General features: G+C 39.9%; 1 protein-coding gene across 1 annotated transcript in view; it reads right to left on the bottom strand.

Annotated features, from left to right (window-relative positions):
• The window catches only part of dnmt3bb.1 (DNA (cytosine-5-)-methyltransferase 3 beta, duplicate b.1), a 134,468-nt gene that overhangs the window by 81,594 nt on the left and 30,363 nt on the right, over positions 1-22,511 (bottom strand). The window contains exon 2 of the mRNA XM_055165658.1: positions 9,654-9,762. Within this exon, the coding sequence (XP_055021633.1) occupies positions 9,654-9,762 (109 nt within the window). The remainder of the gene's footprint in view (positions 1-9,653; positions 9,763-22,511) is intronic.

The raw sequence follows: 22,511 nt of genomic DNA on the forward strand, positions 1-22,511 counted from the left end.
TTTAAAAAGGTAAATCAGTTAAGAACACCTTCTGAACATTTTATATAAAATTATGCCTGTAAAATACTCTGGATGGAGTTTATCTGAGAGTATTTTATTTAACTTATTAGTATTAGTACCACCTCTGGTCATGAGCTCTGGGTAGTGACCGAAAGGACGAGATCGCGGATACAAGCGCTCGAAATGAGTTTCCTCCGCAGGGTGGCTGGGCGCTCCCTTAGAGATAGGGTGAGGAGCTCAGTCACACGGGAGGAGCTCGGAGTAGAGCCGCTGCTCCTCCACGTCGAGAGGAGCCAGTTGAGGCTCGGGCATCTGTTCCGGATGCCTCCTGGGCGTCTCCCTCGGGAGGTGTTCTGGGCATGTCCCACCGGGAGGAGGCCCCGGGGAAGACCCAGGACACACTGGAGGGACTATGTCTCTCGGCTGGCCTGGGAACACCTCGGGGTCCCCCGGAGGAGCTGGAGGACGTGTCTGGGGTGAAGGAAGTCCCTGCTTAGACTGCTGCCCCCACGACCCGCCCCCGGATAAGCGGAAGAAAATGGATGGATGGATGGATGGATGGTATTAGTACCAATCAGCACTTTACACTTATTTTCCTGTTTGTTGGTTTAATAAAAAACACAAATAAACAACAAGCAAATGGTTTTGCATTTTGTTCCCAAACTGTAATGAAAATGAACCGAACAGTGACCTCAAAACCGAGGTACATACTGAACCGTGATTTTTGTGTACCCATACTTATTAATGTTTATTACGACTTCAGTGCACATACAAAAACATCCTTTGTAATCCCCACTACTTCAATGGGAATACAACTGTTAATGGCTTAATACTTGCAAAATACAGTCTTAGACAAAAATGCTTTCAAAGTTCTTTATAAAAACGAACAAAGATGCATTTTACTATTAACTAGTTATTAATATACAGTCCCTAAACTAAAATGTTACCAAACAAATAAATATGGCTTTTGATATAATATATACATGACAACTATGAAAACTCCAGTGGCGTTTAAGACTCAAAAAATTCCAATATCCTCCTCCAAACCACACGATTTTACTGAACAAGAACTGGCTGTAAACCTTTCAGCGAAAAAGAATCACCATTTTATTAGTTTTCCATGAATTACAAGTCCCAGGTCTAGTAAAAGCTGAGCGGTGAAAACCCCTTTAGTCATCTCTGAGTTTTAGTTTCGGTTTGAGTCTGGAGCTGCAGCAGATGCCAGAGCGTCGGTGCCAACACGTTACATGGACCTAATGGAGAATGCATGACGCCACGGCCTGAACCAGCTGCAAATCACAACCGAGGAAGACATGAAGAATTTAGTATTTAGTATTTATTAGAAAGCAACAGATTCAGTTTTGATATACGTTTCCAAGTCGTTAATCATGAGCTTGGTTCAGTGAATATTTGGCAGGTTTTTATACGAGATTATTTTCTCTAGGAATGTTTATGAGTTTATTTACAACAGCGATTATTCGGAGATCTTTAAAACTAAAAATATATATACAATCTTGATCAGTTTTTAAATTCCTGAAGCAAAATTTTGTCATTAATTAGTCATTAATCCAGAGTTTGCAGTACAAAAACATAAACCTAAGTATAAAGGGCTTCTTTGGCCATTTACCAACCCAACTTTATTTGTATAGCGCATTTTATAAACAAAACAGTTTCCAAAGAGCTTCACACAGCAATGCAAAACATTTACCTAAAAAAAAATTTAAATAAAAAAAAAAAATCAGCAGAATTGTTTCAACCATAAAGAGACTAATAAAATCAATAAATAAAATAATAATAAATGAACAAAAATAATAAAAAATATACAATAGATAAAAGCAGTACTAAAAAAATAAAATGGATAAAAATAAATAAATTAAATTAAAAGACAGGACCACACAACTCAGGCGGTGTTAAAAGCCAGAGAGAAAAAGTGAGTCTTAAGACAAGACTTAAAACTCTCTACTGTGGTGGATATTTGTACGTGGGGGGGGCAGAGCGTTCCAGAGAAAAGTTCCTGTCCACCCTTTTTTAAGTTTTAAGTCTCGTTTTGGGGTCTGAGGGCCAGCTCCAGCTCGCCCTCGGACCTCAGAGCGCGTGTGGGGTTTTTAAATTTGGATGAGGTCTGAGATGTACCATGGGGCCAGTCCATTCAAAGCTTTAACTCTTTCCCCTGGACGCCGACTAGGAACAACCCAGACATATATTACTGGGGCTGCCCATAGAGCACAACTGCATAAAAGAAAACACACTTCCACGAGTGATTATAAATGATTTTTACACTCATGAACTTAATTGTTGAGAAAGAATTTCTGTGTTATTTTAAAATATTATGAAAATCATAATCATTTGTGTGTGTGATTAGAGTTATCAACAATTGCGTTTTTGGGTTTTTCCGTTCTGACAAAAAGCAACATTGGCTTTTTATTTTTGTCTTGTTTTGTTGTGTTCAAGCTGTATCAGGTGATCTTGCTGATGTGTCGGCTGACTCATTAAGATAATGTACCGGGAGAAAACAACGTAATGGTAAACATCATGAGTTTAACATAATGTACTGTATTGTTATCTGTGAAATGACTTCAATAAAAGCTGCTGTTGGGGAGTAGCTGTCAGAGAAGTAGGGTCAGACGGCGTAGATGACAGCTTTTCTCTCCTTGCGCAAGTAAATTAACTGTCTCGTTTTGGTGTGTCTTTATTTAATGTAATTTGATGTCTTAGGGTAAATTCCCTGACAATTGTAACACAGACATATTTGTATCTCTGGAAACCTCAGACTCTGAACTCTTCGTTTCTGGATGTTTAAATGTGATTCAACTCATTTACAGGTTTATAACAGCTCACTGAAAATGAGAGTTTACCTGGTCAGGTACAAAAAAACTACATTCAGCATCTGATACATGCATGTTCTGAGCACTATATTCATTAAAAACAATGTTTAAAATATATTTGTCAAAGTATTTCAACAGATTTCATATCAGCAGATACAGTAAAGCCAAGTGTGCACCTGTTTTTACCTGTTGTTCACCTGTGTGCACCTAATTCATTTTTTCCATTTAACTTATTCAACTCATTTAACTTATTATAATATAATAATATAATAATAAAACTCTTCCCCGTCAGTGTGTGTCCAGTATTTGTCATCTTTGTTACTTTCTCGTGCGCAGAGCTCCACATAAGCATTTGTTTCTGTAGTGATTCTGTTATACATCACATCTTGGAAAAAAAGACTGAAATATTTTAAAGGACTGGCCTGAGCAACATCCAGATTTCAGGGCAATTTTGGTCCATAATCGAGTATAAAGTTTGTTGGGATATCGCAGGACTCCACACAGACGCATCAGCGACACCTTCATAAGTTTCACTCCCTGAAATTCCGTCGCTATCGCTGTTTTCCACTTTATAATCAACTTCATCATCACTTTGAAATCTATAAAAGTCACTTTCTCTAAACTTATCAATAAAATACGTCCGCTCCTCATTATTTCTAAAACTGTGCGCCGCAGCGCCGCGATCTTTCCATTGCTCGTGTTTCGTGTTGTGTTTTTTCCGGAAGCTACAATCGTCACTACTTCGATTAACTTTGGAAAAAATCATCGAAAACATATCCTTGAATCCTATTGGTCAGTCTAATATGGGTTGTAGTGGCCCCGACCGATCACAGCCTCTGTTTACATGTGAAAAACCAAGCCATTTCTAATGGTCGTCAAATCCCGCCTTTAGTGAAACAGCGGAGGAGTCAAAACACGTCATTAAGGAAACAAGGGGGGGTCGTCAAATGTCGTCTTCATGGGGGAAAGAGTTAAAAACAAACAATAAAATGTTAAAATTGACAGGAAGCCAGTGCAACGACACAAGACTTGGGGTAAAGTGATCGCGCTTTTTGCTCCCTGCAGAGTTCTGAACTAACTGCAAGCGATGAAGTGCGTTTTAGTCGAGTCCTGTGTCGAGCGCATTGCAGTGGTCCAAACGAGTAGAGATAAAAGCGTGCACGACCTGTTCAAAATGATTAAAAAGATAAAAAAGGCTTCACTTTGGATAAACAGACGAAGGTGATAAAAACTGTATTTAACCACAGAATCGACCTGCTAGTTTAAAATCACAGTCTACAGTGACGCCAAGGTTGGTGGCCGAGGGATGAATTAGTTCCTTGAAAGGACTTGTATCAGTTTGGGGTCCATAGCTCCAAACATGCCTCCATAAATGAACATAATGTAGAGAGTCTATACTTTTTAACAAGGTATAACATATATACAACATATATCGGCCCCTATCAGCAAGATAGCACATCGGCTATCGGCAGATAATATCGGCCAACCAATATATCGGTCGGGCTCTAATTAAGTTGATCATTACATTACATCCAGTAAAAGAATATTTACAGACTGATTTCAGCCAAGAACATCTCTTAACGATTTAACGTTTTAAATTTAACGATTAACAATTTAATTTAATTCTTAAGAAGCTCTTGAGTCGACACTTGAAGAGCCATTCATTATCCATTCTATAATAAGTCAACTGTGTTTTAAGGAAGTAAGTGCCCTTTTCTGTTGATATTTTTCACAGATTATGATTATTTTGATTTGAATTTAGTACAAACTCGCCCACAAACCCGTTTTACTACAAACTGTAAAAAAAAAAAAAAAAGAGTATACAGAGTTCTCTATGCAGTGAAAGTTCCAATAAAAGGTTTATGCATTTACTTTACTAGGGGTGTAACAATAACAAAAAAATGTTTATATCGTATCGCCAAAAGTCTGAATAATATTGTGGACTGTCACAACATATGGAATCACAAGTTTCTTTGCTTAAATTAAGAGTTATGGTGCAGCAATATCTAAAAAAACACCGAGGGAACTACATAGACCATGATCCTTTGCTCCATTTCAGAGAAGAAATAACAGTTCTAAGCAATTTTAAGTCTCAGTTCTTTGGAAAAGTCTTGTTAAGGCGCTAAAAAAATCTGTCAAAATGTTTTAGTACGACTTTGGCAAACTACGACGTCGCACAGCTTGATGGATTGTCGGAGGATTACAGCAATCGTAGTCGGGAGTAAATTAGTCCAACAGAAGCTGAACCACATCAGCGCATAAGGAGTGAGTTTTTTTAGTTTATGATATAAATTAGTCATGTAGTTTTAAGCTGTGGGAGGCAACACCGGGCGAATTATGCCACGATCTGCTGATGGATCGTAGACGCCTGCACTAAGGATCAGTCTCAAGTGTCGTCTGTTTGTTTTGCTTAATGCTCCGGTGCAATTTATGTATGAAAATAGACGAGAGAATTCAACATTATTGGTATTGCGCCTTAGAATCCAGTGCACCTTACAGCCCGAGAAATACGGCATTTCTCAATCTTTTTTAACCAACTTTAGCACTGATTTATTGCGTCAATATTGGTCCCGTCACTGCGAAATAAAAACTGAGAGTTGAAAGTGTTCTCTGTCTGAATGTGTGAGCTACACGTCTCTGTGTGTGGAGGAGTTTTTTTAACTACAGCTGCGCAAAGATGCACAACTTTCCCGAGCTCGAGCGAGGCGCAGAACTTTCATGCCCGCGCCAAATGAGTAAATAAAGACTGGGATAAATTCTTGCGAGACGGTTTTAACCTGTGTGTGCTGCATTTTTACAGATAAATACCAGATCATCAGCTTCAGCTCTTTCACTCGCTCACTTGTTTCTCCTGTTGTCCCATAAAAAACCTCAGAATGTAAATCCAGTCAAGGTCAAAACTTAGAATCAACTGTGTAACTCCCCCTCATGATTTAATACGAAGATCAGTGTTGGGAGTGTTACTTTTAAAATGTATTCCCCTACAGATTACAGATTACATACACCAAAATGTAGTTTGTTACTTAAAGTGAGTAATGTAATCTGAATACTTTGGATTACTTGATTTGCTGTAGAGAAACAGACGAGGAAATCGTAACATAAGAAGTTTTGTCTGATAAAAGAAAATGAAAAGCCCAGACTTTACTGAACCAAATTAAAAATACAGTTAAGTAAAAAAAAATAAGGAGACACGGTCCACACAGCCTGATTTAGTCCTGTTAAATCCCGGTTTTAGTCCCGGTTTTAGTCCCGGTTTAGAGCTTGGTTTAGAGCCTGGTTTTAGTCCTTGGTTTAGTCCTGGTTTAGAGCTTGGTTTTAGTCCAGTTTTTAAGTTTTAAGTCCCGGTTTAAGTCCCGGTTTAAGTCCCGGTTTAAGTCCCGGTTTAAGTCCCGGTTTAAGTCCCGGTTTAAGTCCCGGTTTAAGTCCTGGTTTAGAGCTTGGTTTAGTCCCTGGTTTAGAGCTTGGTTTAGAGCTTGGTTTTAGAGCTTGGTTTTAGAGCTTGGTTTTAGAGCTTGGTTTAGAGCTTGGTTTTAGAGCTTGGTTTAGTTTAGTCCTGGTTTAGTCCTGGTTTAGAGCTTGGTTTTAGAGCTTTTTAGAGCTTGGTTTAGGCTTGGTTTAAGCCTTGGTTTAGTCCTTGGTTTAGTCCCGGTTTAGTCCCGGTTTAAGTCCCGGTTTTAGTCCCGGTTTAAGTCCCGGTTTAAGTCCCCGGTTTAGTCCCGGTTTAGTGTCCGGCAATGAGTGGAATTACCGAGAAAAAAAAAAAAAAAAAAAAAAAAAAAAAAAGGATATAGTCCAAAATGTGAAAACATGAAAATACCGCTGTGTATCCATTTACTTCAACAATTCAAACATCAATTCCCACTCACTGAAACAGTAACTGTAACTGAATACAGTTACTCATAATTTGTACTCTGATTACATAACTCTGGTACATGTAATCTGTTACTCCCAACACTGACTAAGACAGATCCATTTCCATCTTATTGTAAAAAATAACCTTCAGGAATCTCGTTTAAGAAGTCATTTGAGTAATTCACATTTTCATTTTTGACACGTTTCCTTATATGAACAGCCTGTTGCGACTAAATATGTCGGTTGCTCCGGCTTCCTCTTTTTCATTTATCTCTTACTATAAGACAGACGCTTCCTTTCCCCACCATCTGTTTCGTTTCGATCATGTAGTTCCCCTTCTCCTTTAGTCTCTCGAGGTTGTATCTGGAGTGATTCATGACAGTTTGATTCATCTTTATTCTACTGTATTCAAAACGTCACTGTCCTGATCAAATCATTTTCACGTCAGTCTGTCACGTGCTCATTTTTCATTTTATTTTCTAAAATCGGTCAAACATGTAAACAGAATGGAGTTTTGTTGTTGGTCACATTGGGTCCCGCAATTTCCCAACATGTAAGTTAATAGTGATGTAACCGGGGGTGTAGTGGGAGTGGTTTGTGGGGTTTCACCGTCCACCCACTTCTCCCGACGTGAAATATAAAAAATAACAAAATATAAAATAGTTACAACTTAAATGTCAAACTGGAGCTACTGGCGATGGTGGAAACAAACTGCACAGGCTCATGAAACCTGCAGGACTGTCCTATAGTGACCTGAGACATGAGGAACCAGGACTGAACCAGGACTGAACCAGGACTGAACCAGGACTGAACCAGGACTGAACCAGGACTGAACCAGGACGAGCCCGGAGGTGCGCCTGTGTAGACCGTCAGGTGATTGTGGGAGAAAGGATCGGACTGAGTGCAGCCGTCGCCCAATCGCGCTTTGCGGACACCCTGCTCCACGGGCTCAGGGTTCTCCCTCAAGTTCTGTCAAGTCCTCGTTCCGGCCTCGTTCCGGCCTCGTCCCGGCCTCGTCCCGGCCTCGTCCCGGCCTCGTCCCGGCCTCGTCCCGGCCTCGTCCCGTCCGTCCGTCCAGTCCTAGTCCGTCCAGTCCTAGTCCGTCCAGTCCTAGTCCGTCCAGTCCTAGTCCAGTCCAGTCCTCCAGTCCGTCCAGTCCTAGTCCGTCCAGTCCTCCAGTCCAGTCCAGTCCTAGTCCGTCCAGTCCTCCCTCCCCTCCCGGTTCAGTCCTAGTCCGTCCAGTCCTCCCTCCCCTCAGTCCGGTTCAGTCCTAGTCCGTCCAGTCCTCCCTCCCCTCCCGGTTCAGTCCTAGTCCGTCCAGTCCTCCCTCCCCTCCCGGTTCAGTCCTAGTCCGTCCAGTCCTCCCTCCCCTCCCGGTTCAGTCCTAGTCCGTCCAGTCCTCCCTCCCCTGCCGGTTCAGTCCTAGTCCGTTCAGTCCTCCTGCCCAGTCCTCCGGTTCAGTCCTCCCGGGTTCAGTCCTCCCGGGTTCAGTCCTCCCGGTTCAGTCCTCCCGGTTCAGTCCTCCCGGGTTCAGTCCTCCCGGGTTCAGTCTCCGGGTTCAGTCCTCCCGGTTCAGTCCTCCCGGGTTCAGTCCTCCCGGGTTCAGTCCTCCCGGGTTCAGTCCTCCCGGGTTCAGTCCTCCCGGGTTCAGTCCTCCCGGGTTCAGTCCTCCCGGGTTCAGTCCCGGGTTCAGTCCTCCGGGTTCAGTCCTCCCAGGTTCAGTCCTCCCAGGTTCGTCTCCGGTTCAGTCCTCCCGGTTCAGTCCTCCCGGGTTCAGTTCGGGTTTCCGTCCTCCCGGTTCAGACTTGGTTTAATTCTGGTTCAGTCCTGGTTTAGACCTGGTTCAGTCCTGGTTTAGACCTGGTGTTGTAGCCTATGATTTATGTTCTGTAGGTGATTATGAAAGGCTTTACTGTTAATCTTAATAGTTGGGCAGTATTCGTCACATCACAAATCGCGTGCCCCCACTTAAAAAATCCCCACTACACCACTGGAAGTAACAATAACCAAATATCATGATATCGTATCGTCAAAAATCTCACAATAAAACCACGGGCCAATACAATACATCAAATTACAAGACTCTTCACTTAAAGGTCGTATGGAGGATTTTTTTTGTTTTGTTTGTTTGTTTCAAATTGTCAATGAAAGTTTAAAATACCATTACAGAGATGCAGCAGCTTTGTAATTATGATGATCAAAAAAAAAAAAAGAATGAAAATCCATCAACTGTGGACGTGTTGAGGCCAGATAAACATCAGCCAATAGAAAACGAGACTCCCTCATTTTCTATTGGCTGTTAGGTTGTCAATCAAATTCCCTAGTGTAAGTGACTCGCCGGCGCTTGGGGATTATGTGGTTTATGCAGCGGTTCTTGGAGGCTTTTTTAAACTGTCGCTTCCTCGCATTTCGCACAAAGTTTGTGGAGACGGCGGACGAGAATCCACGACCAGTTCCCCGCAAAAGAAAGTCCGTTTTTGAGGTCGCTGAAAGAAAAAGAGAAGGGGAAAAGGAGCGAAGACAAACTGAGGTGATTCTTGGAGATTCCTTCCACCGATGGTGCGACCGAAGCAGACGAAGGGTCTAAAAACTGACGCGTCGGTCGATAAATTACCTCTAGACAGGAAACCTCAACAGTGATTCTGAACGCGCACAAGGACTCCCGCTGTATTTCTCTTCCCTTAAAAAAATCCTCTATACAACCTTTAAATATTCACTGTTATGGTGCAGCAACAGATAAAAACAGAACTACAGAGACCATGATGCTTTGCCGTTTCAGTCCAATCTACATAATTAACATTTAAAAGTCATTTCGTTATTTGGATTATGACGAGATAGACAAGTTTAAAGCCATATTGCAGAACATTCCAGGCAACCCTCCAGGAGAAAAGTTACACAGTGCTCTTTTACATTAGTCACTTATTATTTTTGCCTCGGAGAAGTTTCACGTTGCTTCTTTAAACTGAATAAACTTACGGTGGCGGCCATGTCCTTTCCGTCGTCCATCAGAGCGTCGGAAAACTTGTTGGAAGGCATCGCTGGGAGAGTCGACAGGTCCAGGGCTTTTTCTGGCTCCTTTTCAAACCTGGAAGACGACAACACCACACATGTGTTAATTTTCATCTAATTTACAGAATAAATAATTAACAACGACACACTTTTTAAATCGTCACACCATGTTAATCATTCATTTATTCTGATTTTTTTTTTTTTTTTGGATAAATGTTACAGCGCATTCTGTTTCAACAATAATCAACAGATACATAATAGGCTCGTCCATCAAAGTACGGTAAAAAAATAAAGTTTCAGATAAGATTAGAAACCTGCACTGGGTTTTAGCGTCCAAAAAAAAAAAGACGACTTGGGAAGAAATTTGGAAGAAAAAGGAGATGTTTTAGAGGTTGCTCAAGCTGCATCATTTTGCATTTTCAAGTAACTTTTATGGACTTAAAGTCATTTTTATGCAAGTTTCCGTTTGTGTTTGGAGAATAAAATGACAAATTATTCAAATCTGCCTTATTTATTTGGTTCACTATGGTCTAATACACATATATATTTATTTTTTTAAGTGTCTTTAGCAACCGCAAAAATATTTTGGCCAGATATGGAACCAAATGCAGGTTCTAATCAAGAGAATATTTAAAACAACTAAACATTAGTTTTTTGCATGAAATCTGAGTATTAATGTTAACAAACAGAAAACAATTTATTAACTAATTTCATATTAATACTGTTAATCGCTAAATGTTTTTATGGCTCTAATTAAGTTATTCATAGTTAAACATTTAATATTTACATGATGTATTTACAAAGTATGTTAATATAAAAGTTAATGACGCATTATTATTGAACTGTGATTAAACTGAGGAGTGATTCATATTGAGATAAAGATTCTATGTACTTCTGCTTATCATAAAGTTAAGATTAATTAATATATTAGTAATATTTAACTAAACGTGGAACATCTTATAATAAAGCTGGAACAGTATAAAGTATTTACAAATATTTCTTATAACTTTTATTAACGATGGCAAATATTTTACAGTGGGTCAATCACATAATCGAGTAATAGTAATAGAGTAAAAGTAAAGTAATAGGGTAATAGAAATAGAGTAATAGTAAAGTAATAGTAATAGTAGACTAATAGTAATAGAGTAAAAGTAGAGTAATAGTAATAGAGTAAAAGTAGACTAATAGTAATAGAGTAAAAGTAGAGTAATAGTAATAGAGTAAAGTTAAATAGTAATAGAGTAAATAGTAATAGAGTAATAGTAAAGTAATAGTAATAGAGTAAATAGTAGAGTAATAGTAATAGAGTAAAGTAATAGTAGTAAAGTAATAGTAATAGTAAAGTAATAGAGTAATAGTAAAGTAATAGAGTAAAAGTAACGTAATAGTAGAGTAATAAAGTAATAGTAAAGTAATAGAGTAAGAGCAAAGTAATAGTAAGTAATAGTAACGTAATAGTAAAGTAATAGTAGTGTAATAGTAATAGTAAAGTAAAAGTAAAGTAATAGAGTAAAAGTAAAGAGTAATAGTAGAGTAAAAGTAAAGTAATAGTAATAGTAACAGAGTAATGGTAAAAGTAGAATAATAGTAAAGTATAGTTAATAATAGTTAATGCAAACAACTAAAGTAAAGTAATAGAGTAATAGTAAGGTAATAATATAGTAAAGTAATAGTAATAGAAGAGTAATAGTAACAGTAATAGTATTTTTATAGTAATAGTAAAGTATAGTACAGTTAATAATAGTTAATGCAAATAACTAAAGTTTAGTTAAATGATGTAAAAACTGAACTTGTGCCAAACTGATATTTTAGTAACAATTAACAAATATTAACAAAGGGTTTGGTAATTACCATTTATTATAAAGTGTTACCCAAAATCACTATAAAAATGTTTGTCGAACAAGTCCGAGCAAAGAGCGGCACAGTACTTGGACTAGTTTTAAAAGGCCGTATAACGACCACGGCGGAGCACGAAGATCCTTCAAGTGTAAATAAGGGGGAGTAACAAAAGAATTCCAGCTGGCAGACGGATACAGAGCTATATTTTTATCAGTTCTGTCACACGGGACCTTTATGAAGACAAACCTGTGCGAAATACTTTTACTTTTTATGCCCCTGTATCTGTATTTTTACTTAAAACTGCGTACTTCTTCCACCTCCGACTACAATGTGTGAAACGTGTCCAAAATGGGCGCAAAAAACCATTATTTATTTAACATCATTGTCGAATATCTTGGACCAAACCGAGCAAATCGAGAAGCGACAACTGACAATGTTACACGAACGAAACCCCCCAAAAAATTGACAAAGAGCAATGGGCTGAAGCTGGCATCGAGGATCGCGGGACATGCCTGTACATAACCTCACCACGAAAGAATAATAAAAAGTAATGGATACGACTTTAGTGCATTCTTATGGCTCGTTTCATGCATTTCGTGTGTCTTTACTATGCGTGCGTGTGCGTTTGTGTGCGTTTGTGTGCGTGTACATTCATTTAGGATTACTGGGAGGCGACAGGTCAAGAGGTTTGCCGAACAAGTCCGAGCAAAGAGAGGCGCAGTCCTTGGACGTGTTTTAAAAGGCCGTATAACGAGCACAGCCGAGCACGAAGATCCTTGAAGTGTAAATAAGGGGGAGTAACAAAAGAATTCCAGCCGGCAGACGGATACAGCGTGATATTTTTTAATCAATTCTGTCACAAAGGACATACCGATATTAAAACACAGCATGCATATTTATAAAAAGTTATTTAAACGATGTAAAATTTGCTTTAGACATGTTTTGATGAGTGGATAACGATATAAAAAAAAGTTTGAAAGATTGCATATTGTTTCATTCAAAGGAGGATTCTCTGAGCACTCAAAAATGCTGTTCGTTTTGGTCCAGGATTGTTGCGTCACAGGTAAAACTCATGACTTCTCCTGTGCAGTTTTTAAGCCCATAAATCAAAATCACCACCAGAATCTGTCAAATGTGTAGGATTCAGCAGCGTCGCATTTTGGTACAAATTTTAAAAATTCACCAAATTCCAGAGGAAATACTTAGAAGGAATGAACGATTTTATCACCAACTGAAACATCAGAGTGGAGTAAACTCGGCCCTTTCCTGCTGAGTTCACCTGGCGCCCCCTGGAGGCTGTTGTGATGCTGCAGGACACACAGGAACGACTGTTTTGGCTCTTCCTCTCCTCAAACTCTCCTGACACAGATTAATTAATCACTGCATTTATATAGTTTCAAGATCCCCAAAGTGCTTTAAAGTTCATTATTCAGTCACTCAACACTCAGTGGTGATAAACTACTACTGCGGCCACAGCTGCTCTGGGGCAGACTGACGGGAGCGAGGCTGCCAGTCTGCACCATCAGCCCCTCCACCACCAACACTCACACACACACCACTTTCATAGTAGGCAATGTAGGTGTTTTGCCTAAGGACACAACAACAGTTTTTGCCACTGGTGCCTCCTGTGGCTCCTGGAATTCCCAGTGTCTCCCATAGAGTCCTGACCAGACCCGGCCTTCCTGAGCTCCTGAAATCTGACAGGATCAGGCTTTGACGAGCCGGTGTGACCACACAGATCTGCACATCCTCCCTGACCTGTCGTCCTGTGAAACTGCACAAGATCTGTAGTAAGTCTTTATTTATACAGCGCTTTTCACAGACATTTTTTGTCACCAAGTCGCTTTACAGAACATTATTCAGCATTATTCATTCACTCTATACCTGGTGATGGTAAAATACTATTGTAGCCACAGCTGCCCTGGGGCAGACTGACAGAGGCGCGGCTTCCATGCCAATCAGCACCATCTGTCCCTCTGACCACCACCATCACTCACACACACACACCACTTTCATACTAGGCAATGTGGGTGAAGTGTCTTGCCTAAGGACACAACAATTATTCCCACTGGTGCCCACTGTGGCTCCTGATTTTTCCCAGTGTCTCCCATCCCAACTCTCTCATCGTACTAACCAGACCAGCCATGCTTAGCTTCTGAGATCTGACAGGATCAGGCTTTTTACAAGTCAGTATGGACACTGTGTTTGACTCAGACACAAAGGCCACTGAGGCTCCATCACACGTACACGGGTATTTTTAAAAAGAGACATTTCCCTTTGTTCACATCTTTTACACACAAAAGGCAAATTTGCCTCTGAAAACTAATCTTTCTAAAGTGAGAAACAGTTTTAGGAGCTGACGCGCCAAAATTGAGACCAGTGTTTCCCTCTTGCTCTGATGATGCAGCATCAGAGCAGCCGTCACATTTCTTCTGCTGAAACACTTCTCATGTGTTTGCATTTGCACACAGCTGATGTTTCATATCCATGACCAGAGACCAATGAGGCTCGAAGGTCAGTGATTGTGGAGAGGCGAGTCCCCTCAGTAATGCACGTTTTTCAAGGTATTTGTGAATAAAACTTACAACTGTAATGAAATAAATGCTACAGGTTTGAATCTAATCCAGGTGCAGCCCAGAGGTTTGGCGTAATTATGACGACGCTCGATGGAGTTTTTATGCAGGTTGAAGTAAACTAGCTCTTTTTTCAAAATAACACTGTGTGCACGATGTTATTTTGGAAAACAGAGGGAAGGAAATATTTGTTTCTCAACATCCCCGGCTCTGTGTAAACGCAGCCTGAGACATACAGTGGAAATGTTGCTGCAGCAAAACTTTAATTTCTCTAGGGATCAATAAAGCACCACTCTCTCTTCACAGCTTTGTTGAGATGACGTCAGCTCCCATTGGGCACCTCAGTTTTCTGACGCAGAACTCAGCAGACTAGTTTTCTTTCATAATGTTGTTTTAGATGAATATTGCAAATTACAACGTGCAAATAATATCACACTGATCCACAGGTGTCATAGATCATTTCCATTCTATAAAAGCACAGTATACAACATTATTAAACCATTTGTCTGTGTCACGTGGCCTAAACTAACCTGAGAACGTTTAAGTGCCCCCACCATGGCCTCTGCGCTGAAGTATGAGGAAGAGGAGTACAGGGAGAATCCCACAGAGTTCTTGGCACACACTTCTCACAGATAACTGACAGCCAAGTCTCACTGATAAACGACAACCGAGAACAAGGAAATAACGTCGTCTTCTGCACACATTAAATTACTTAAAATGAGTAACGTAATCTGAATACTTTGGATTACTTGATTTGCTGTAGAGAAGCAAAGACGAGGAAATTTTCACATAAGATGTTTTTTGCTGCTAAAAGAAAATAAAAAGCCCAGACTTTACTGAACCGAATTAAAAATATTATTGATAGAAGAGGAGGAGACGTGTCCACACAGCGCGTTTTAGTCCGCGTTTTAGTCCGCGTTTTAGTCCGCGTTTTAGTCCGCGTTTTAGTCCGCGTTTTAGTCCGCGTTTTAGTCCGCGTTTTAGTCCGCGTTTTAGTCCGCGTTTTAGTCCGCGTTTTAGTCCGCGTTTTAGTCCGCGTTTTAGTCCGCGTTTTAGTCCGCGTTCTAGTCCGCGTTCTAGTCCGCGTTCTAGTCCGCGTTCTAGTCCGCGTTCTAGTCCGCGTTTTAGTCCGCGTTTTAGTCCGCGTTTTAGTCCGCGTTCTAGTCCGCGTTCTAGTCCGCGTTCTAGTCCGCGTTCTAGACCTGGTATAGACCTGGTTTAGACCTGGTTTAGACCTGGTTTAGACCTGGTTTAGATCTAGTTTAGATACAGCCCAAAATGTGAAAACAGGAAAATACTCCCGTGTAATCCATTTATTTCAACAAAGTAACTGTAATCCAATTACCACTCACTGAAACAGTAACTGTAACTGAATACAGTTACTCATAATTTGTACTCTGATTACTTAACTCTGGTACATGTAATCTGTTACTCCCCAACACTGGTCGTGGGTTTATACGAACACTTCAAGACCAAAATGACGAGGCTCACGCACAGAGAGGAGCCACAATATTCCAATGACTAAAATCACTTTTAAAATTGGCAATTTTGTTACAGAGATTTAATAATCCATTTATTTATCGTTTTGGTTGTGTTTGGTTCAACAAAAGGTTTATTCAAGTGCATTTTGGTTAAGTCTTCGCTGTCAGCCAGACACATTAGGCTGTTCTTATGTGAACAAGTCTATTTTATTTACCGTATTTTCCAGGCTATTAGACACGCTGTAACTAGACTCCAGCTTTTTTAAGTTTCGCAACAACAAAAACAAACGGTTAGTGGTACAAAGACTGAAAATTGCATTCATTTTGAAAAACTACTGCGCAACGCAAAGCCGATTGTTCAGAATCCAAAACAAACTGATGACTGAGAAGCTCTACCGATATTTTTTTTGGTCAATTTATACAGAAGATTTAGATTATTTTAACCAAATGATGATATTTTTATTTACTACAGTACAAACTCACCCACAGCCATAAACTATAATATTGAAACCATGGTCATAGAAGTTTATAATTTCAACGTTCTACACCTCAAACCTCATCATAGTACAGACAGATAACAAAAAAGGCCCAATAAATAGAAAGAAAAAGTCTGCACAATAAATACTGACCCTTAAAAATTATTACCGTATTTTCCGGGCTATTAGACGCGCTCTCAAGCCTCCAACCGCATCAAAAAATGACTGCGCTCCACAATCCAGAGCGCCCCATACACGAATCCACTCGGGTGTCCCAGTACGACTTCAGTAAACTACAAAGCCACAAACACACACGGAGCAGACAGCGACCGCACAGCGAAACACACCCACAGACACACTCATCACTCCACGCCGACGAGGAACGGAACGGAGGAACGAACCGAAAAAAGCGAGCGCGACGTGCCGCTTCTAGACACGACTGAACAACTGAGTCACTGCGAACACGCCGACAATCCGTTGGTCCCAGACACACCCTCCCTACACGCCACAACTGAACAAAGCCCAGAGTCACCGTGAACGAACAAACAAACAAAACCACTCACCCATCACACTGTTGGGTTTCCTTTAAAGTCCCACACTTTTTATTTGTGAAAAAAGTTTGAAAATGGACCATTTAATGACAGTGCGACTTATAATCCAGAGCGACTAATAGTGCGGAAAATACGGCAAGCCTATTGTTTTTGGTTGTCTTGCAGTTCCTGTGTTAAACGTTCTTTAGAAAGTAAAATTCATTGATCTTTGAAAGTTTGTATTTGCATTTATATTCCATGGTCGTTATATTAGTTTAAAATGGTCTCAAAATGTCAATATTATCGTTTATCACAATAAATTCTTGGTCAATTCATCCTCCAGCACAATCTGTTTTCGTTACAGACTCTAGGTATGAGTGGATGTCCGGCTACTGAAGTTTGACACGTTTCTCCTCGTCATTTCTGCGCTCACCTGCATTTAACAGATACAGGTCGTGATGCTCCCACTCACTAATGTTCATTTAGAGCCATAACTTATTTTATCACACAGCGATAAAGTTTTAGTGCTGATAACATCCCGAGCTATTGTTCGGACAGCGGACGTTTCTGCCATGAAGCTGCGCGCGCATCTACTGTGATCATAAACAAATCATCCGTCTATAGGTTAAGGGTTAGGCCACGTTCAGACTGCGGCCTGAAGTGACCCAAACCTGATTTTTTCGCCCCTATGTTCCTGTATCTGATCTTTTAATGACAGTCTGAATGACAAGGATCCGATTTTTTCCAAATGTGACCCAGGACACTTGGATATGTGCTCCTAAAACCGATACATGTCTGATCTTTTGACATGTGACTTCAGTGTGAACGGTCAGGTCACATTCATCCACCTACACGTCAGGCTCAGAGTCTCGTCAATGGAGGGAAAAGGAGGTTAGAGAGTTTAATAATATTTGTTGGGATCGCTGTATTCTTATCGGAACTTGGCGTTTTTTCAAATGATTGCCAAAGAAATGTCCGAGCGTGGCTACAGACGGTTCTGGCTCCAACATCAACAAAAAATAAAGAGCCTGCAAGAAAAATACAAGGAGGCTAAAGACTCTAACAAACGAAGCGGCTGTAGACGTGTAACCTGTCCATTTTACCAACAACTGGACCGGATTTTGAGAGACAAGCCCAGAGTTTAGTAGCCAGGCTGGCACCACTTAGTGCCTCCACTCAATTTCATTTCTCTACAGCGACTAGATCAGGAATCAAAATACACTAGACACTAGGCTTCACTACTCCAAAGTGAAAATCCATAATATTTTCCCCAGTGTCTCTTCGGCTTGCGATAAATGTCTGTCCCTTGATGCAACGTTATACCATGCATTTTTCTCATGTCCAAAAGTGGCCGCCTACTGGTCTGATGTGTTTAACACAATATCGCAGATTGTTAAGATGACATTATTGCCGGAACCCTTGTTAATTATCCTTGGTACATCAGAAGTATTTAATAATCTGACATCAGCCCAAAAGCAGTTCATTTCTTATTGTCTTATTAATGCCAAGAAATTACTTTTAATGTCATGGAAGGGGCCGTCAGTACCAAGCTGTAAAATGTGGCTACGAGACCTTGTTAACATTTTACATCTAGAGAGAATACGATATTTATTGAAGGATAAACTAGTGTCATATAGGAAAGTGTGGCAACCTTTTATTGACTTTTTGGAATCTGTAACTATGTGAATAACATCCCCAAATCTACAGATACATGTACCTCCGCAGTCGGTTACTATATTTGTTCTCAGTTTGTGAAATTTATTTTTATTTTAACTTTAATATAACAAAAAGTATTGAACGCTGTTAATGCTGTACAATTTGAATTGTGCTCTCTTTGGCTCAATAAAAAATATTATGACAAAATACACTAGACACTTTGCAAGAACCCTGGAAGTGTGAGTTTGGGCACCAGCCAATAAGCAAAGAGTAATATAATCAGTGTTGTCAACGATTCCTGAGCTCGAGGATTTAAAGCTGGAACAAAGAGAATGTTTAATGAATTTCTTCAAGGGGAAAGACGTTATTGTCCTTTTTCTTATGGGATTTGGGGAAAGCTTAATATACTGCATTACATGCGACACGACCACAGCAGCGGTGACCAAGATCTGGACCTTATTTTGGGAGACAAGCCCAGCGCTCAGACGACTCGCTGTGTGTGATGTCATCATGTCCTCCAGTGCGCATGCGGGACACTTTTGGGGCATTTAAAGTTCACACTGGAGATCACACACAAGTCACATTTAATTGGAAATGTGAACGATCTCGCAAAAAAAAACAACAACAAACAAATAAATTGGATTTCACAAAAAATCTGAATTGAGCATTAAAGCCCTGCAGTCTGAACATAGTTTACAGACTAGAGTTAAATGAACTACAGGTATGTAGCATTTTTATTTTAAATGTCAAACACGTATCTGACTACAATTCTAAGGGCCTGTTTACACGAGAATGCTTGCAGGTAAAAAAAAAGACTAAATATTGTATCGGAAGTACCTTTCATTTAGATGGTGAGGGCGTTTTTGGGGCTTATAAATGCAAAAATCTGAAACCACCCTCCAGAGTGGAAAAGTTGAATACTCTGTGTCGTAGTGTTTCAGTCTACACTGCCCAAGACAAAACTCTGGTCAGATCTGCTCAGGTCACGTATGTGTTTATGTTACATACACAATCGAATTCCACACACTTTTGCGACACCGTATGCACACAGGTTTCCTCCCGAAAACACTCGTCTAAACGCGGAATAAAAATTGAAGACGAGACGCAACTTTTGCATCTTCTGTTCAGACCACCATCATATAAACGTAGCCTAAAACATTTATTCTCAGTTCTGAAAACATTGGACATAACGACCCGTTTATTTACGTTACAATATGGTTTTGGTTGTCATGATGATTATCCAATCACAAAGCAGAATGAGCCTCACGAGCTTCTCATCGGACGCCATGACTCTCATTTGTATTACCAGTTTTCACGCCAAAAATCCAATTGGTTTAAACCTAAGATGCCTTTTTCTGATCTGAACGGTCACTACCTTAAACCCACACAGAAAATTGTTAAAAAAAAAAGGTACCCAAAAAAAATAATAATTTAAATACAGCACACGATAACAATACAACACAAAATTTAGTTTCACAATATACTGATTTTTTTAAATATTTTTGCTCACCCTTAATGGACACACAGGTTCAGTTATGATCAGTTATGGGTACCTTTTTTTTTTTTTTTTTCTTTAAAAAAACACGAGTACACGCTGTGTTCAGTTCCTTTAACCTACACAACTACATTCTCCACAAAAGCATAAACGGCAACGTACACATTGTTTAATGCAGTTTTCCGGTCGTCCGTCACCTGTCTGTTCTTCTGGGCCCTTAAACAGTAACTCTCCTAATCTTTACCACAGGGGCCTCTGAGACAATGGCCTCTTGAGCACGACCTGCAGGTGCATCCTGGCTCAAAGGCAAAGGAAACCCGGCTTTGCACCTTCACCCGCGGGGGACAGGAAGACAGGCCAAAAGAGGGGCCGCGAAATGAGAGAAACATGCACAAAGTGAAGCTTTTACACAACGAGACGCAACAGTGTGTGTGATCGTCAGTAAATAATCCGTGCTGACAGAATTTAAAATTAGACTCTAAAATTACATAAAGATTAAAACAGGACCAGACAAGACAAAAGCAGAGAAATTATTTTTTAAATGAATCACAAAATGGTGGATAAAAAATAATAAGACATTTGCAGAAGCCCCAAAGTGTCAGCCTGATTCATCAGACGGTTTTACTTCGTGGAAACTGGCATTTTGGCTTCAGGCCACATTTCTTTATGTTTTACAGAAACAAAACTTAAAACCGCGTGGCTCATTTGCATGAACTGTTAGCGCTGATAAAACCAGCTTTCTTCTTGTGCTGCTGATGCAGTTCAGCTTTTGTCGGACTAAAAGAACACGACTCAGTGGAATATTAGGTTAGGTTAATAGGTCGTTTTATTTGTACCTGTAGGTAAATTTGCTTTGTAGATTTGAGAGGCAGGTTCCACATTTCACATTTCATTCATCCACAAAACACACATAAAATCACAATTACAAAATAAAGTGTTACAGTGTAAAACACACAATCTTAGATAAATAGATTACAGTTTATTCATAAGTAGCATAAGATAAGATAGCAGCTGGAACGAGGCTCCTTTTAAAACGATTTGTTCTAGATCTTGGGACTAAAAGCCTCTGACCAGAGAGAAGCAGCTGAAACTGAGTTTAGTGGATGTTGCACGTCTCTTAAAATACTCTGGGACATTCTCTAACTGTCTCGAGTCCAGAGAGTCCAGCGGCTCTGAGGAGGAACAACCACCAAACTCGCCCTTTTAACCGACTGATTCAGGGAGTTCTTGTTTTTAGCAGAGACTCTCCCAAACCTCGAGACCAATGAAAACATTCAAACTGATTCCATAAACGTTTTATAAAACAGCGTCATCATGGTTCTCTCTACATGGTAAAAGGAAAACTTTCTCAGACAGTGAAGGCGCTGGTGGAATATATGTTTTTTTCAGTGGAATATATTTTTTTTCTGTGACAGAGGATGTTGCGGCTGACGGTGAGTCTGTTCTGTGTGTGTCGTGTTGGAGACTGTTCGTGTTTTAACTTTTCAGAGATTTATGGACCTGGCTCCACTGCATGTGCGTCTTTCGGCCTACACAAGCGTAAAAACTGCAACTTTTGGACGCGTAACTTTTACAATGCATGAAAAGTGAATGAGCAGCACGTCCTGCGCACGTAGATTTCAGATAGTCCAGGTCCAGAAAGACTGTTAATTAGTGCTTTAAAATTTACTTTTGAAATCCTGGCGTTTTCTGTGGTGAGTCTCTACAGAAGGTAAACATAAGCCTGTTCAGCTGTTAGTTTCACTGTGGACCTGATACAAGTGGCTAAACGAGCCCAGTTAAGTTTGATCGGCTTTCCCATTGACAAACACAGAGCCAGTGCTGCGCGTGTACGTCCTGCTGCAGCTGCCGGTGGAGCTGCCCTCGCTTTGACACACGGCTGTGGTTTCGTGAGGTTTATGCGCGTAAACACTGACGCGTGCAGTGGAGCCAGGCTCTATAAGTCTGCAGGTCACACGCACAGACCGTACAGCTCCGTAACTTTTTATTTCCATTGACTCATGCAGGTGACAAACTTTGAAACACTGTGAAAGTACAAAAATCCCAAACTTTGCCAAACAAATAAATTAAAGTGTAACTGAGAAACACTGCTCTAGAGTAACTGTTTAATTGGAACAAACTTTTTTTTTCTGGGGACCATATTTTAAAAGTCACAAACCTTCGTGATCCTGTCAATAGACATTATTCATAAATCACAAAATTAAAGGTGGATTTGAGCATTATTGAACATGAATGAGGATATTTTATTGTTGACTGAGTGATCGTGTCTTAAACAATCAGTATTAACTCAAGTTTTAAACAATGAAAAAAAAACATTGAAGCAGCAATAAAAGGATCCATAAGTCGACTATTTGAACTTTAAATTTAGTCCATTTCTTTTTCTTTTTGACATTCAATTGAACTAGCAATACTAGAACAAAATAGTCAATAAAATAATTACAAAAAGATTAGAAATTATTTCCAATGGACCCTATGAAAACACTTTAGGGGAACCAACTACTGATGTGAGTTTAAACAGTCCTGAGTTTATGTCACATTATTGGCCAGGCGCCTGATTTTACTTAACTGGAAAAGCAAAAAAAAAAAAAAAAAAAAAAAACTACCCGTCTAAATCTTCAGAGATAATTCAATATTTACAATTGGAAAAAAAAAAATTCCCACTAAGACACAAACAAGAACTTTTCTACGCAACATGGCAACTTTTTATTGACCATTTTAATCGTAGGTAAATACTGAGACAGCCCTATAATGTAATTTTATGTGTATATATATATT

The sequence above is a fragment of the Boleophthalmus pectinirostris genome, unplaced genomic scaffold, assembly GCF_026225935.1.
Source record: "Boleophthalmus pectinirostris isolate CB_2022bp ecotype Guang Dong unplaced genomic scaffold, ASM2622593v1 HiC_scaffold_8, whole genome shotgun sequence".
Classification (NCBI taxonomy): domain Eukaryota; kingdom Metazoa; phylum Chordata; class Actinopteri; order Gobiiformes; family Gobiidae; genus Boleophthalmus; species Boleophthalmus pectinirostris.